The 17,995-nt window shown below is 40.7% G+C and overlaps 2 protein-coding genes across 2 annotated transcripts in view; one reads left to right on the forward strand and one right to left on the reverse strand.

Annotated features, from left to right (window-relative positions):
• Positions 1–526: 526 nt before the first annotated feature.
• On the forward strand, positions 527–6,990 carry il1rl2 (interleukin 1 receptor-like 2). Its single transcript, XM_008301590.1, has 9 exons — positions 527–714; positions 1,381–1,552; positions 2,883–2,948; positions 3,748–3,874; positions 4,178–4,317; positions 4,469–4,603; positions 4,764–4,928; positions 5,349–5,537; positions 6,120–6,990. Exons 1-9 carry the CDS (start codon positions 568–570, stop codon positions 6,311–6,313), a joined length of 1,335 nt encoding a protein of 444 aa, XP_008299812.1. The 5' UTR covers positions 527–567; the 3' UTR covers positions 6,314–6,990.
• A 10,102-nt stretch (positions 6,991–17,092) lies between these two features.
• Positions 17,093–17,995, reverse strand: part of plcl1 (phospholipase C like 1) — a 35,961-nt gene continuing 35,058 nt past the window's right edge. The window contains exon 11 of the mRNA XM_008301591.1: positions 17,093–17,938. Coding sequence (XP_008299813.1) covers positions 17,732–17,938 — 207 coding nt within the window. The 3' untranslated portion in view covers positions 17,093–17,731. The remainder of the gene's footprint in view (positions 17,939–17,995) is intronic.

Genomic DNA, 17,995 nt, shown 5'->3' on the forward strand with positions numbered 1-17,995 from the left:
GACTTCTGTTTGCTTCACTTCAAAATTAAAATCTAATATTTAGCCAATATTTAGCCAATAGTTAAGATCCAGCACATGAGCATCCAGACTATAAAAACAAAAAAAAGAATATATTAAGATGGGCATCATCAAGGCACCTTAGTTCTGAATGACCTCTCAACAGTTTGTAAACTTTTCATGTAAGAAATGTCGCTTTGGATGAAGGTTTCATGAAGGTTATTTAGGATAAGATAAGACAGACTTAATTAATCCTAAAGGAAATTGTGGAAATTCTGTATGAAGGTTAGTGAGGGTGTTTTAAATGGCATGGCATAAACTTCACAGCAAACTTAGTGGGGAACTTTACAAAATATGACTAATTTAAACTTCTTACAGGTATGTCTGGTTTTTCAGTTTTAATCATTCCAATAAATCATAGATTATGACACCCCAGTACCGTAGATTTAGACAAAAATGAACAAGAATCCATACTGAATGAGGCCACATATGTTCCTGCAGCTCAGGTTCTTATGCAGTTTTCTCAGTGTTGATCTCCTTCTCTTCAGGGCTGAGGCCAGATCAGTGAGGATGGACTACGAGGTCTTGGTCTCCAGTAAAGAGTGTCCTGATGCACCTGAGGTCAGGTCATTCCAGAACGGAGTCAGTACAATTCTTCCCTGTAAACAGACAGAAATCTTCAAACTAAACGGCACAAAGGACGTTCGATGGATGAAGGTATGAGCAGATCCATGACACTCACGTGTTGCTTTTACTACATTTGTGTGCCTTGATACATGTCTTCTTGCCGTATTTGGTGGATTTAAGCACAAAAGCGGGATGTCCAGTGACCCCGGTTTGTACTTTTAAACACTGATTGTTGCTGTAGGAGTTTTGTCATCACACGAACATTCAATGAGCAGTGTGCTGCCTCTGTAATCGGCTATCTAGTCTGTTTAAAAATACTAGAAGAAGGAGATTTTTGGTGATAGCCTGTGAACGGCAAGAGCAGACTTCGCATAAACCCAACCTTGTCTATATAAGCCACTTTTTAGGGCTTCCAATGTATTCCTTTTTTTTAATTGTAAAAAACTATTTTTGTTTTGGCATTGTTGCTTAATCAGTTTGCTTGAACAACAAAATCAACATCCCTTGCGACACTGCTTTTCTCAATAGTTTGTGCAACATCAGTTTCAGCTCCATGTGCAATAATTTAAAGTACAACATGTCGATGTAGTGTGCTATATTTAACATGCACTTAAGTTGTCTAAGTAGGTTTGATCTTTTTTTAACTTGTTTTTGTTTAACTGTGCTCAATTTTAATATTCATTGTCTTAAATTATTTGGTTGTTTTTGTCTTTTAATTTATTGAAAAATCTAACTGCTATCTTTACTTCTGTGTAGGACTGCCAACCAGTGCGGCGGGAAGGAGAGGCCCCCTCTGTGGATGAACGAGGCGACATGATGCTGCCGGAGGCCTCAGAGAGCGACGCTGGAAACTACACCTGCCTGGTGGACGTTAGCCTGAATGGAAGAACGTACACGGCTGCACGCAGCATCCAGCTCGCTGTCACCGGTATGTAGACTAACGTATGTCTCTGAAGTGTCCTCAGATGTAAGCAGAATACCTGATGGACAGTTACTTCTCATTTTAGTATGATTTTTCAATTGAGTCTTCTTATTTTGCATCGTTAATGTGTTTAAGATATCTGTTCCGTTATAATGGGATATAGTCAATCCCCTGTAATGGATAAATTATGTTATTTTATTATTGTTCTAATGGTTAATTTAACATCTAAACTCTAAGAAATATCTGTGTACTAACAGTTGCATGACTCTGTTTTAACAGATTTTGTCCATAATGCCTGATATTTCTGTTTATTTACACTTTCTGCTGAAGTGATTTGTCTTTATGTTGGTTTTCTATTATTATACAATATAATAATAATAAACCTTATTCATAGAGCACTTTTCAAAACAAATGTTACAATGTGCTTTTCAATAAAAATAAATTAAAAATTAAAATACAAGAAGCACACAGCATCATTGATAAAAGCAGAAAGTTAAAAAAAACATAATAAAATCAGGAAAAGCTCTCCAATAAAAATGTGTTTTAAGAAGTGACTTAAAAGAGAGCACAGAATTATTAGGAAAACATGTAACGAATTAGCAAACTTGAAACAGTTTATAGACTAAAAAACAAAAATTCCCTTTTATTGTGAAAGATATAAAAGTTCATAAAAATGTGTTTTTTAGTGCAGATTTATTAAAAAAAAAAAAAAAAAAAAGAGTTATTATCATTGTAGGTACATCGTAACTAATAGAAAAGTTCAATTTAAATGTATTGCTGTAGGTGTAATATTGACAAAAATGGTAACAAAAGGGAAATCATAAATTAACCAAAAAAAAAATCTAATTTTGTAATTACTAGACAAAGTCTGGGTAATGACCTCCCAGCACAGTTTCTGTTATTTAACATTTATTTAGCATCTGTAGTGTTTACATTGTAGATAAACCAATAAATAAAAGAAAGTGACTTGTCTTTCACTATAGATACACTAATAGCAGCAAATGTCCATCGCTTTAATTTTAGCTTTATCATAAAGTAACAGCAAAAGATATTGTGCTTCTACTGTTGGTACACCATTAAAAAGCAGAAAACATAGAAAGGTATTGGGGTTGCCAATACCTTTCTCCAGTTGTTCTATGGATTTATATCCCCGAGTGCAGCCAAAGGATTGGTTCGGCCAAGCTGGGCTACTGTATGATACTGGGTTGCACATTTATAGAAGCGTTGATTTAGTTTAGTTTATTTAGCTTTTCCTGTCATAAGAGTCAGTAGATTGTGTTATATTGTACATTGCTTCTTTGGGTGACACTAATGAAGTATCTCTTGTGTTTCGTAGACCCTGAGATCCCTGGTACGGTCCAGGTGATCACCCCTCAACAGGACGTTGTCATGGTGAAAGTCGGCAAGTATCGCAAATTCACTGATTCTAACCTCATAGTGACACACGTGTGCGCTTTATATGTTGTATGTGTGCACAGAAAAGGTCTCTACTGACATCGATGTGCAGGGGTTCTGGGTACTGTAGCGCACTAAGGTTTGCTTTTTGCCACCATGATTGCCTGCAGCTTTACCTTGGGTACCTTAAATCCCAGCAATGCTTGGTGACTTGAAACAGGGAAATAAAAGACTAATAGTTAAAAGTTCTGTGATGATAAATTTCAGGTTGAAATGGCGGTAAAATTCCATCCAAAATGGGGTGTGTCATTTATCAGTTGTAAGGTCAACCTTACAAGAGATACGAAAGATTCAACACACAGATGGGTGAAAAATTAAAGAAAAAAACAAAAAAGCAAGAGTTACTGCAAATCAGCTCAGAGTTGTTCTGAGTGATCTCTGCTATGCTGATGATAGTGGTCTCTTCCAGGATGACGATCCTTCTCGGGGTGTGAGGGATCACTAAGTGGATTGAGGACTAAAGAAATGAAGTGAATGCAAATCTAAACTTAATTGAATGCATACTGGAATGTCTCCCATGTCTTTTGGAAAAATATCGTTCCTCTAGAAGAGTTCAAGATCCCGACACTTTGTTTTGGTTTTTCCTTTTATCTACATGCATTTTGGATCGTTTTTAGTTTGGTTTCCAGAAGTATAGCCAACTACAGGAATGTTAAAAGAGTTTTTCAGCTGACATTAACAATTTTCCAGAATGTGTAGAGTAACAGATGTTTTTTTTGTTGGTTTGTTTTTTAATCTTACTGCAGGTACGAGAGCAGAGCTGAAGTGTCTGGCCTACACAGGCTTCGCTGAGGAAAATGAAACTTCAATGTACTGGACTGTGGATGGGTCTTTCACTGAAGAACACAAGGGGCTCAGTGAGTCCTGGGGATTGTGAGTTTCTGCTTCCTGTCATGCTATTTCTGAGACTAAACCTCCAAAGTTGCTCAACAGTAAAACAGTAAAGAGCACAGCGCTGGACTGAATGCACCAGGTGTAAGATGAGTCTCACGATCAGCATTCCAGTCTGAGTAAAAGAAATAAACAGCAGGCTACTAACAGAACAAATGATTTGTGCACAGATGGCAGTGTAACTCAAACTAAATGGACTGTAAAAACACATCTTCTGCCTTCTAACTGCTGAATAAAGCTGGATTGAGGAACTGACTGACCGATTCCTGGTCCTGTCTCTTTCAGTTTTACTGACAGGGGAAAGGTGTACGCCCGGTCCACTCTGTCCATCTCTAACGTCCGTCATCAGTTCCTGAATGTCCCCATTAAATGCATTATAATGAACCCAGGTGGAGAAGATGTCGGCGTGGTGTGGCTTCAAGAAGGTATTATCCATGTTTTGTTCGACATGCACAAGTTTACAAATATTCCTGTTCCCCAGAAAGATTTCTACAGGATGAATCATGCCAGAAGGCCTTCTTTGTTTTTTCTAGTTTTGTTAGTGTGTGTTTATATGTGTTCTGGCTTTGTCTCCAGCGGACCACAGCGCCCTCTACATGAGTGTGGCTGCCTCCCTGGCTACTCTGGTCCTGGCTGCCTCCTTCTTCTTCTTTAAAGTCGACCTGGTTTTGGCTTACAGGAAACTTTTGAGACATTTTCTGAAACAACAAGGTAAGATATCCTCATCTGATGTTGTGCTTTTCTGTGGAATCACAATTCTGGAAAACCATGTTACATAATTTATTACATAACCACACTAATCAGCAAGAATAAGTAACTGAAAAGACGTCAGCACCATAGAATGATCATAAACCTTCTGTCCTCTCTGCAGTTCCTGATGGGAAACTGTACGACGCCTACGTGAGCTTCCTCCATCCTGACAACCTGAGTGCAGACGTGACGGCGAGCTTCGCCCTGAACATCCTGCCTGAGCAGCTGGAGAATCAACATGGCTACTCGCTGTACATCAGAGGACGGGACGACTGTCCTGGAGAAGGTCAGGAACAGACACTCATCTGGGTCACATTTAAACCTGTAATAAAAGCAAGAATAATGTAACGAAGACTCACTAGCAGCGAGAGCTTTCAATGAAAATACATGGATGGAGGCAGGCTCTTAGGCCTGTGTTTCTGGAAACAGTGTTATTGTTGCTCAGAATATTCCACAAGACCCCAAAGATGAAATGTTTTACTGTAATTTAGGGGAAGTAACAGTTGCCAAATAAACAAAGATGCCGTGCTGTTTGTTGGCAAAAATGATTTGTCACACTTTTGGGAAATTGTAGTGATATGACACCTGGAACAAGAAGAACAAGCTGCTGAGGAGAAGCTGTCTTTACAAACAGATTCCTTCTCAGCTTGCAGAGACTGTGTTTTACCCTCCAGTGATAGCCTGTTTTGTTTTTAATCTCTCACAGCGATGCATGATGCCATTGCTGCTGCAGTCCATCAGTGCCGCAGACTGATAATCATCCTGTCTTCTGATGATAAAACAAGGGAAACGTCGCCCTTACAGGAGAACCAAAAGCAGCTGTGCTACGAGCAGAAAGTTGGCCTTTATGACGCCCTGACCCAGAAGGATCCCCGAGTGATTCTGGTGGAAATTGGTGAGGACAGATTGTACTTCTTTAGGCTTTTTGGCTTTTCTGTCTTCTCATTAAGTCACTTTTTGCGAAGTGATGTCAAATCTGCAGCAGTTCTCCTCTGCTTCACAAGTGAACGTTCTGGTCCCATGAAGTGTCAGAAGTTGTAGTAAACTGGCCTGCTGCACTCATGGATGGTGCCTCACATGTATCACACACACAGGTCTTCATAGATCAGATTTTTTTAGCAATGATTTGAAACAGTGGAAACTTAAATTCTACAGTAAACCTCCATGTAATGCACTTCACAGTTTACAGTATGCCCACCTCAGTCCAGTTTGACACACAGCACAGATCAGAGACCAATAAACCATCACCATAACCAGACTGATCTAGATTCTCTTTAGGATCCGACTCCACTCTGGTCCTGAGTCACATCTTAATCATGAGAACCTTTTCATTTGAAGACTTTCAGAACTTCCTTGAGTATCCAGTAAATGAGCAAAAATATACTGGTGGCATCCCAGAAAGCTTTGTTCACACAAAGGCATACACGAAATAAAATTGTTGAGACACTGACCAGGTGTGTTTTTACATTCTGTTCAGATGGTCCTGTGGATTACAGTCGTCTACCAGAGTCTCTGCGCTACATAAAGAGGAAACAAGGAGCCTTGAAATGGAAGAAAGTTTTCCTTGGAACACACAAACTCACTGAATTACACTCAAACAGAAAGTTCTGGAAGAACCTCAGATACCACATGCCCCCAGTGCCAGCAAGAAGACTCCAGACTGTTGTCTGAACCAAGTGAAAAACGTTTTCAACGTTTGGTATCCTAACGTTCTGCGGATGGGAAGAATCAGAGATGTTCTGTTTACATGAGGACATTCAGGCCTGTTTCCTGGAACTCTTTAATTCTACAGTCATCATCCATCGGTCATCATCACCTTCATTCAGTAACAGGAGGATCGTTATAAACTAACTGGACTGACTGCCTGCACAGGGATTTTCATGTTTACAACAAGGATGGAAAAACTTCTATTGGATTTCTTATTGGAATAAAACAGGAATGATACAGCTGTTGAACAGACTTTTCCTTGGTTCTTGCTTTTAAGAACTACAGGTTTAACACCAGAGACGCCGCTATTATTCTGATGTTGCATCAATCACCAGAGATGCGTTTAAGTCTTGAGAATCACAAGCTACTGTATGTGTTTAATATGTGACAATAAGCCTGTCTTGAAGTATTTGAAGGGATATTTATTTTTTTATTGACAAATTTGTTGTAGATTTAAGTACATAACAAATAGTTCTCTTTTTAACCTAGAAACTGATATCAGCCTGTGTTTACATTGTCTTTTTGATGTACTGTGAATTCTGTGAATATCATTCTGAACACATGTGACCTTTTTTTCTGTCATCTCTGTCTTTGTGACTAAGTGAAATGCACTGTTGTAGTATATAAACATTAACAATAATCACATTTGTATTCTAATGATTTCAAATTCTGGTACCAAGTGTGCAGATTACCAGAAAGAGCCTTTCTGGCCTGGTTGGCTTGGGAGTCTCCTGAAGCAGCAGACAGGTACTGGTCGGTCAAAAGGGCTTTGAAAGTTGCTGAAGCTAAAACTGGGGTGTGGGAGGAGTTCTGAGAGGTTATGGAGAAGGACTCGTGACAGGAAATTATAGCGAGTTGGACAGGCAGCTTGATGCACCAGCAGCTGTAATGTGGGTGTTGTACTGGACTGTGTGGTTGACATATACCAGTCCTTAGACCTTCCAACCCTCATCTATGGTCATGTGCTCTGGGTAGTGACCAAAAGAATGAGATCACGAGTACAAGCAGCTGATATGAGTTTGCCCAGGGTGGCTGGGCTCAGCCTGAGAAACAGGATGAGTAGCTTGGACACCCAGAGGGAGCTCTGAGTGGAGAAGCTGCTCCTTCACATCATGGCTCATTTCTGATGCAAAGGGGAGTGACTCTACTCTAAGCTCCCTCCAGCTTGAGGTGGTTTGGACATCTGATTCGGATGCCTCCTGGGAGATTTGCTTTGGAGGTTTTCAGAGCACATCAGCCTGAGAGGAGACCAGGGGTTAGACCAAGAACTCGCTGTAGGGATTCTATATCTCATCTGGTCTGGTAATGCCTCGGGATTCCCCAGGAGAAGCTGGAAAGTGCTGCCGGGGAGAGGGACGTCTGGAATGATCAACTTCATCTGCTGTCTCCACAACGCAACCCCGGAGAAGTGGAGGAAAATGGATGGATGGATGTTTAGATTCTTATCCATCACTCAATAGAACTGCACTGTACAAAAAAAGGGTTTCCAACAGTTTTTTTTTTAACTGTATTTTTTTTTAAAAAGAAAAAGAAGAAAGGTACTGTTACTTTACAAATATTCCTCATTAAATTGTGGATAGTAACTGATTACACTGGCTAAAACCTCTTTAGCTGGTACTAAGGAAAATGCATCCCCATAATCTTTCTCTACAATTGCAGACTTCACTGAGAGTCTCACTCTACCGGTTGGCAGTCCTAAAACACATCCATCTCCAGTAATCCAGCTCAGATCCATGTTTTTACATCAGTATGAAGTTAAAGTCACTTTAGCTTTTACGGCCTTCAGCTCACAAACAATCATATAACAGAGAACTGAAAAGATCAGTCGATAATGTGATTGCAGCTTTTTTGATCATCGACGAAGTGCAACATTCGCAGGTTTCTTTTTCTCAGATAATTCTTTGCTTCATATCATTTTAAACTAAAAACGTTTAAGACTCTTTGGTCTAATAAATGATAATGGACTCTGGAATTTTAAAAGAGACTTTTTGCACAATTTAAAGGCAAAACAAGAAATACAAATAAAATACTGTTTTTCCCTCCATTTTTTGTCTCCAAACACGAGTTAATATTTAATATGATGTGATTACATATTAATATACAATATAAACTGAATGTATTCTTATAGAAACAACACTACACAGCCAGTTTAATATGTAACGTCTAAAATATTGATCATTTGCAGCAGATTACTTGGTTGAACTGAAAAATAAGTTTAACCCAAAGAGAAAATAGCTTGATGTGTGGCTCCCCCTGCTGGATGTACAGAGTAGCATCACATACATGAACCCCCTCAGACCTGCCAGTGGAAAACAGGCCACTGAGGTACCCCCCAACACAACAACATGGGGACGTATTTACACCTGACACAACCTCTCTGGTGTACATGGAGACACATTAGAGAAACTGGTCAAATGTGGAAGGAGTTTATGACTTTATGTTCATTTCCAAACGATATTTAATATTTATGCACTGCGGATTTAATTGTTACTTATCCACACCTTTGATAAGCCACTATCAGCTGATAACACAAAGTCACTTAACTGAAGAAATGAAATGAAAAAAACTCATATTTTCTGTATCTGAAATATCATTAATTATGATTATTTAAAGGTGGATCGGTAGTTAGCACCGTTGCCTCGCAGCAAGAAGGTTGCCGTTTCGCGTCCCGGTGAGGACACCGGAATCTTTCTGTGTGGAGTTTGCATGTTCTCCCCGTGCAGTGTGGGTTCTCTCTGGGTTCTCCGGCTTCCTCCCACAATTCAAAAACATGTTGAGGTTAATTGGTGATTCTAAATTGTCCGTAGGTGTGAATGTGAGTGTGCTTGGTTGTCTGTCTCTAAGTGTAGCCCTGTGATAGACTGGTGACCTGTCCAGGGTGTCCCCTGTCTTCACCCTAAGTCAGCTGGGATAGACTCCAGTGACCCTAGTGAGGATGAAGTGGTGTATAGATAATGGATGGATGGCTGGTTATTTCAAATGGTATCTGACAAGTCCTTTTCTGTTTTTAGCAAATTCTTTTTTTTATCTGAGGATCAACAAAAGACTGAGCCTGAAATTTTTACTGTTATTTACCGGCAGATTCAGAATTATCAGTCGATCAAACAATTTGATTCTGGGTGAGCTGGAATAAAAGAAATTAAGTTGTCATGAAAAAAGGTCCATGTTTGAGCTGACGTCAACAGAAAACTCGACAATGCACAAGTTAACTAGTGATGTTTTCTGAACCACAAGTAGGATGTCCCAATAATACAAAAGAGAGAATATTTGTAATATAAAATACTTGGTCACACAAATGAAACGAAATGACAACTAACATTTTGGATTTTAGATGATTATTTATAGATATCAGAGTTTTTATTCCTTTTATTTGCAGTTATAATGGAAGACAAGAGCAGAGACCTATGTGTAGTCTTGTAACTGTAATCTAACTGCACATTCTTCAAATGCCATCTTGAATATTTTAATTACTTGTTTTTTACAATCTCTAATCCTGATTACATGTAATCCCCCGCACCTTACTAAAACTAATACCATCCAATACAATTTTAATCACAGAGTTTCTCTTTTTTACAGATGGACAAAATAATAAAAACAACTTGTACAAAGTGATGATCATAGTCAGAACAACACATTGGACTGCATTTGTTTTTGCTATGTGTAGGAAATACATATATTATTATATTATCTTCAGTATTAGGTGCCTAGTGCTATGAGATGACTTGTTGTTGTAAATATGCACTATACAAATTGAATTGAATTGACTTGAATTGCATGTTGTTTGTACTTGCAGGTTGGGAGTCCTAACAGTTTGGGACATTGGCATTAATTAAGCCATAACTCAGGCTTCTTCTGCTTTGACTCGTCAGAATGTGTATTAAGGCTGCCAGTAAAAAGTTTAGTTGTTTTATCTTCTCTGATAACAAAATGTGCTTTTATTTACTTTCCTTACAGAGTAAAACTAAATTTAAGAGACAAGATTAGCATCACTTTCTGAAAATGTAAATGTAAATAACAGATTTGTTATTGCTTCAAAATGAACTTTAAACCTTTCATGAGAACAACTTTTAGGCTGGCAGATTGTGAAACACCTTGCTTGTCTTTTTGGCTCTTTAATTCATTCATTCATGCAATTACCTGTTTGGCCGCCTCTAGAAAGGACAGCAGGACATCTGGACCAACGTCCATTCATAAACCGCTCATTATTTATTATTACAGAACAAATGGAGCACAAACACAAAGCAAAGACACAAAGTCGAGGCAACAGGAGGGTTTGGTCAGGAAAAGATAACTTTATTTAGTCTGGGATACATACTCTTGTTATATTCGATTACTTGTCAGATAGAAAACACAGTAGCTTTTCAAAATAAAAGCAAGGTCCATTTAATTAATTATATTTATTTATAGTTTTTTGTTTAAGTAAAACACACTTCAATAAATATTTTTTCTTTGTTTTGTTTTTTTCCTTTCAGTTTTACAAAAACATACAGTCAACGCTTGGGGGAACAACACTGGATTAAAGGTCAGCGGTGGAGACACAGGCCAACACGGGTAACACACAACCGAAAATACCTTTAACAAGTGTTTCACACAAGTTTGTCCACGTCACTATGGCAGGTACAAACAACTCTCTGATTACTCGAACGAATGTTAAAGCGCTATTTGACCAGCGGCCAGCGAAGTTAGGTAGCGTCACACACTGAAGAGCACACACAGAGCAGCTCTGGGTTAAGACATGTGGGTAACAGATACGCTGCAGCAGCCTGATCGGCAGCATGGATCAGTCCACTGCTGCTGTCCGTCAACATCAACGCTTCAAGGAGAACTTCAGCCTCATGTGTTTACATTAATGTGTCTATTGTGGCTCTATGGCTCATGCTGACTTTGCACATTTCACGTATGCTGCAGAGACGCCTGCTGCTTCACAAAAAAAAAGATTTTTACATAAATAATGCTTTTTGCTTTCAGTCTGACTGAAGTTAAACACAGAAATTAGCCACCTGCAGCGGACGTTTGGCAAACTACATTAAGGATCTACATCCAGGTTGATTGCTATCAGATCTAATTATTGACAAAATCATCCACTGGTTTGTTTCAGCAGATGTAACGGTGGAGCACCACATGGACCGTTATGAGGACCGTCGCAGGTCCACAGAAGGGGAATCAAATGAAGACGAGACTCAGAGGACGAGACAGAAAGACCACAGGACGTCTTGAAAGACAGCAAACCTCATTCTGTTGTTGCATTTTAGGAACCAAAACTACAATTAAGCACAAAAGTACTTGTTTAAGTTTCAGGAATCAAAACTCCTTGGTTAAGTAAAAAAAAAAAAAAAATGTATAAGGAATAGTCTGCAACGACAGCGTCCGAATCAGGTGTAGGAGTAGAAGAACTGTTGCTGTAAAGAGTGATGGAAAAAAATCTCCATTTGTTTGTGAATGAGAGGAATCTCAGCTGTGAAACAAAAGCTAATGAATCTCAAGCAACAACCTAGAGATGATGCTTCACCTCCACAACATGGACGAAAAACAACAAGGTGCTCAGCTCTCCACATGCTCAAAAGCCACAAAAAGTCATTTCTTGTGCTGGACATCCTGTTTGATTTGACTTCTGCAGCACCACAACATATGGAAATAAACCGGCGAATAAAAAGGCAGGCGACTAGATCCCCTACATCCATAATGCAGGTAGCACACCGTCCATTTAAGACGCTTAGTTTCTGTGATTTCTTTCAGTCAGACTGACAGCAAAAATTGAATCACATAGTTTTCTTGCACTGATATATGCTGTTATATTCTTGTCGAGATGCAAACTAAGCATGACTCCTACTCAATCAATGCACACACTAATTGAAATAAACCTCCTTTAAGATGAGCGAGTGGTTCCACTTTTGAGTTTTTAAAGGGAAGCAGACCACACTTCGAGGGATCAGGGTGCAGCAGCGAGTTACAAACGGGATACTGGACGTCATAGTAAAGCACTGTAGTGAGTGGCTGACCGCAGTGCCTTCTGCAGAGGTACACACTCATTTTTCAATACTGCAACATGAACATATCATCTGGTCGGGTGTGTTGAAGAAGCAGCGAGACATGAAGCGGAGAGGCTGAGAGGAGGCTTTCTGAAGGACCGTACCGCTGTTTCTGCAAGTTCAGTTTGTTTACTACAAACCTTAGTTTCATGGTTGTTGCGCAGCGATGCAACAACAAGCATGAATTAGTTTCACATAAATCAAAAATTCTGGGGGGAAATTAAAGCTCCAACATCTAATTTTAGAGAGCTGGTGGTTGCACAGTTTTGCACTGATGAGCTTTTGGCAGAAATTTAAACCGGGACAAGCACAACTGTACACAACGAAAAGGACGTCAGGAAAGAAAAACATAGCTGCAAATGTATCGGTGTTGTCATTTGAACCCATAAAAATAAATATTACTGACTGAACTAAACCCAAGCAGGATGAGCTGGTCCCTGCGAGCTGACTTTCACACCATACCGACGTGAAACCGAAAGCAATAGCTGCCTGGAAGATATAAAAGCACATTCAATCCACTGATACTATGGCATGGTTCGCTATTGCAGGTAAAGACTTTGAAGTAAGCGGGTAAAATCACGCAAAAACACAGATATGGTTGTTTTGGATCAGATGGGAGGCTCAGGTGTGGTATCTACTGTAAATACAGCAGCTACCTGATGAATTATTCTGAGCTGTAAGGACCTAATTACTGAAACCGGACTCCTTTCGAGGGTGAATCCGGTGACCTCAATCTTCGTTGCACCTTGTCAAGCAAAGTAAATCCCATCAGCTGTTTGCTCTCTGACCCACTTGTATTCCCCCCTTCAGCAGGCACCGGAACCCAGAAAGCTAATACTGTGGTTTGTTTTACTGCTGCATCATTAATGCAGAGAGTTCCTCCCTGCAGGTAAGCAGATCTCCTGTGATGCTCTCAAAGTGTTCAGATACCGGCCTCTCGGGGGCGGTGGAGATCCTCCGGAGCTGCGTCGTCAGGTCAGGAATCAGGGCACCGTGGTATCGTGACAGACGTGAACACACATCCGAAGGCCTCCGGTGGGTCGGAGTTATTAATAGATTGAAGCAGCAGGTGCTGTCACTGTGTCTACTGCGCACAGCCAATTATGAAGCTCTGCAGGTGTTTCCCACCAAACCAACAACCAAAACCGACTCCGATACGAGCCTCTTCTCCATCTCCCATCCTTCACCCTTTGCTCTCTCCCTCCATTATATGTTTTCTACTTTTAGAAGAGCCCTCAGTCTTTCCAAGCGCTCGCATGGAAAATGTTATTAGGTCATCTTCCACCTGTGGCAGTGCATCAGCTCAGTCTCTCCTCACCTGGAGCCTCCGGCAGAGCAGCAGCAACAGGAGAGTGGAGGGAATTTATGAAAGAGGTTATTACCAAAGGAAAGGATGGTTCAGAGAATACAGCAGCACTTCAGCAGAGTGGCTGAATATGTGAGCAAACGCCGAGTCTCTCAGTAACGATGCCACCAGCTGGGTCGGTCGGCTGGAGAGCTGTTACGACATTCAGCCTCGTGTGTCACATGTTGTCAGCCCGTTAAATAACCGCCATCATCGCACACAGCTTTAAGGAACCTCCTTCACCTCCTGGTAGTCTCTTCATCACCACATTTAATGGTGAAGAAGCAGCAATACACAATAAAGAGGAACAAAAGTCCTCATTTGGAGGTTGGATGGGTTGGTGGAGGTGTAGGTCTGTCAGTTTAGTGTTGGACCATATCTAAAGGATTTCCCCCCCTCACTTAAGTCTCATTTTGACTTTCCTTTTCACAAACTGTTTTTCACTCAGTGTTTACTTTTATGTTTGAGTTGTAGCAGTAAAACTACTTGGTTACGTTTATGTACCAAAGCTATAGTACTCAAATGAGTATTGGAACAAAAACCACTTGGTTAAGTTTCTGCAGCAAAAGCACTTGGTTAAGTTTAGGTACCAAATAATTTGGTTAAGTTTTAGTCCCAAAAACACTTTCAAAGGTTTAGGCACCAAAACTTCTTGGTCAAACTTGGCACCAAGACTTATTTATTAAGTTCAGGAAACAAAACTATTTAGTTAGACTTCACCAAAACTTCTTGGTGAAGTTTACGTACCAAAACTTTATGGTTAAGTTTAGGCACCAAAACCATTTGGATACATTTTGCACCAAAACTACCAGGTACCAAAACTAGTTGGTAAAGTTTAGGTACTGAATTTACTTGGTTAATTTTAAATATCAAAACATCTCAGTTAAGTTCAGAAAATGATCATGGCTGTTGTTATGTTTGTCACATCTTACAAAACTCAGTTTTTTTAACATTTCCGGAGATCTTACATGCAGTTATTTACACAACCACAAGAGGCCGCCAACATTCTAGCGTTACTTTTTGTTTATGAAAGATTGGAATCAACAACAACCTGCCTACTGAGCTACTAGAAGGTGGAGGAGGTTCCCACTGGCTCGTATGAATGAAAATGATCTGCGATGAAAAATCCAAATCGGTTTCTTGTGTCGCTGTGGTTCCACCTACCTGCCTCATTCATAGGGAAGAATAAACATTCAAAATGTCTTTAATTCAAAAGCTTCCTCGTGGTGCCTGCTAGCCTCACACCTGCTTCGTTTGACGGTCAGCTGCAGCCAATGGAGGTGGACATGAGATCAAATCAGCGGCACTAAATTACAAACTTTTTGGTCTTTTAAACATCATTCTTATCCAATGAAAACCATTTGTCTCAGTTAAGATTAAGAGAGCCTTGGTTCAAACGTGCCTCATGATGACTTGTTAGAAAAAGCTGCAGTTGTAAATTTCGTCCAGCAGAAGAACAGCGAGGAGGTATTTTCTAATCAGGTTAGTTTGGTCCTGTGCTGAGCTTCGCTTTTGTCGAGTTTGGTCAAAACACAGCATTTCAAGAATACAAAAAGCAGAGTTAAAAGAACAGGTGTTTCCCTGCGTTAAGAAGAAGCACACGTTTACACTCAAAGGCCGAGAAGAACGGCGTCACTGACAAGTGAACACAGCCGATGCTGCCTTCAAATGGAACTTGTGGAAAGTCGTGAACACCAAATGCTTCACACGTAGGTCATGTGAACAACACAGACGGTAGAAACAACCAAGGCTAACCATTTCGCAAGCTCACGAGCTGCTAGCGTAATATAGGAAATGTGAAGGCATGAAGAAAAGACCACAACGCCATAAGAAGGCAGCATATGAGCCATCATCAGTAACACCTGCCAGACGCCATTTTTGTAGTTTTCATACATGAGTTCTGGAGTTAATTCAATCGTTGAGTTATGCAGCCTCAATATTATTGCTACATCATCAATGCTGCAGGAATCTGCCCTTACTGCACACATGCTCAGACTCCATCACGCCTCATGTCGGGACAGTGACGAGGTCACACACAGCATACATGTAGCACTACAGTATCAACACACATCCACCAACTCTCCGATTACTGCGCCTCGTCTCTCGTGTTTCAGCCGTCCCCTCGCCGGACCGAGATTCAAAGATCATCGGTTGGGTATGACAAGAACCTGTGTGGGTGTAAAAACACTGCTTGCTTTTGCTAATTCAGCAGTCAGATGAGGAAATGTGCTCATAGCTTCAATGGAGGGTCTAGATTTGACCTGCAGTCCCTCTAAACTCCCAAACCTCATTAAACACTTCTGATATTTTAGACAAAGCAGACTTTTTCCATCTGTAACACATTTTGTTCAATGGCTTTGGAGAAATTTGACATCTGCTGCCATGCTTTTCAAGTTGGCAGACCAAAAACAGACCACTGAGGGGTGACTGCAGCCATTCAGGTGCTGAGATGGTTAATGTTGACATCAGTAGCCTCATTTCCATGATGTATTTTAACGTATCGCATTACAAAAGGGATGGAAAACGGCAAAATTTGGAAAAAGGTTTTGAATTTTGCAAAAACTGTTACTTGGCGTGGTTTTTGACTTTTGCCAAGAAGACTTAGTAAAGCTTCATGGGAGATGAAAATGGTTTATCTGAAATAGTCCATAACATCTAAGTCCCACGACTGATCTGCTGGTTCTTTCATTGACATTTCGTTGCACTCTGTGTATGATGACAACAAAAAGCATTCTATTCTATTGTATTCTATTCTGTTCTATGCAACCCATTAAACATGGCCGACACCAGTTTTCCAGTCAAAAACAGTTCCTTTTCACTGCTGAGTTTCGGCTGTTTATTCTTTTTCTGTGCTTTTTGTCAGGTGGAAAACTACTGGTTTGTTTCTAGCTTCTTCAACTCCTATAGAGCCCAAAGCGCCACCTTCTGACAACACTATGCAGCCGAGTTTATTTGCTGGAATCAGTGTGTAATTTTATTTCAAGTGCCCACAGGTGTTACCAACGTGAAAAAAAATAAATGCTGCCCTACATACTGTAGGTATGTTAGATATTCTCACTGTTATTTTATTAGATATTCCTTTTTTATTTCTAATTTGTTTTGAATTTGTAAACACAGTCTGCAGTTCAACCGAGGAGTCTGGTGAATGTTGGTCACATCTGAGTCAGTCATGGTTTCTCAGCTACGACAAGGAACTTTTGTGGGATCTGATGCAATTGATTTATTTTTTGTGAATTTTGAGAAAAAAAACCCAATTTAACCTTAGATTAAGTTAATCTTCCCAACTGAAGCCCATGTCACAGATGATTAGTTCAGGGATCGTTTAAAAGACGAAAATTTGGCAATTTTTTCTGTTTTTATGGTTTTTAACTTATGAATTGTGTTATTTGTTCACTTATGCAAAGATAAGTCAACAGATACCTAAAAATAAAAGCAGGATAAAACTTTTGTGAGTTTTAAAACAGGCTACTTGAAATAATAAGCTCCACCTGAGTGGTGTCCTCCAGCTCTTCCAGCACCTTTGCAGCGTTATAAACACACACAGGCGTCGCCATCCCGGGGGACGAGCTGAAACGCTGAGGCGGCGCTACATTCATCTCGACATTCCTCCGAAACCAAACCCCAGCAGGGCCGTAAACATCACAGCGGCCCCCTTGTCACAAAGGTGTCTTCGGTTCCCTCGCTAATGAGGGAAGAACCCGCTGAGTTACAGTGTCGAACCTCAGAAAATAAAGCAGGAGCCGTCAAAATTTCCCATGTGGAGCATCTCTCTCTTTGCATTCCCGCTGCAGACATTCATGAAGAGCCTCTGCAGGCCGGAGCTTCAGCGATAATTGATGAACTCACCGTAAGGCTTGAACAGATAGACTGCACTGCTGTGGTGCTGGCCAGTCTAGACACTGGCTGCACCGGATAAAGGGACAAACTCTGCCACCTCTTCATCTCCGCCATCCTCTCTAACTACTCCCTCTTCATCTTTGGCAGCGGTCTGGACCCGGCGGACGGCTGTCAGATGCGTCCGTTGCCGTGTGTGCTGCTTCGGCGGCCGGACAGAGGGTGGGAGGAGTAGTGCAGCTCGGCGGTGGAGAAGGTGGAGGATGAGGAGTTGGAGGAAGAGGAGGAGGAGGTGAGTCCACAGGCTTCGCAGGCCAGAGCCAGCTGCCTCAGGGCGTCCAGGGAATCCATCTTAGCTCCCCTCAACAGATCGCTCTGCCCCTGCAGCACAGACGCATGAATGTGATTCGGGTTTTGAACTGAAATGAACTTCAAGTG

Source organism: Stegastes partitus, unplaced genomic scaffold (assembly GCF_000690725.1).
Source record: "Stegastes partitus isolate 25-593 unplaced genomic scaffold, Stegastes_partitus-1.0.2 Scaffold1688, whole genome shotgun sequence".
NCBI lineage: Eukaryota > Metazoa > Chordata > Actinopteri > Pomacentridae > Stegastes > Stegastes partitus.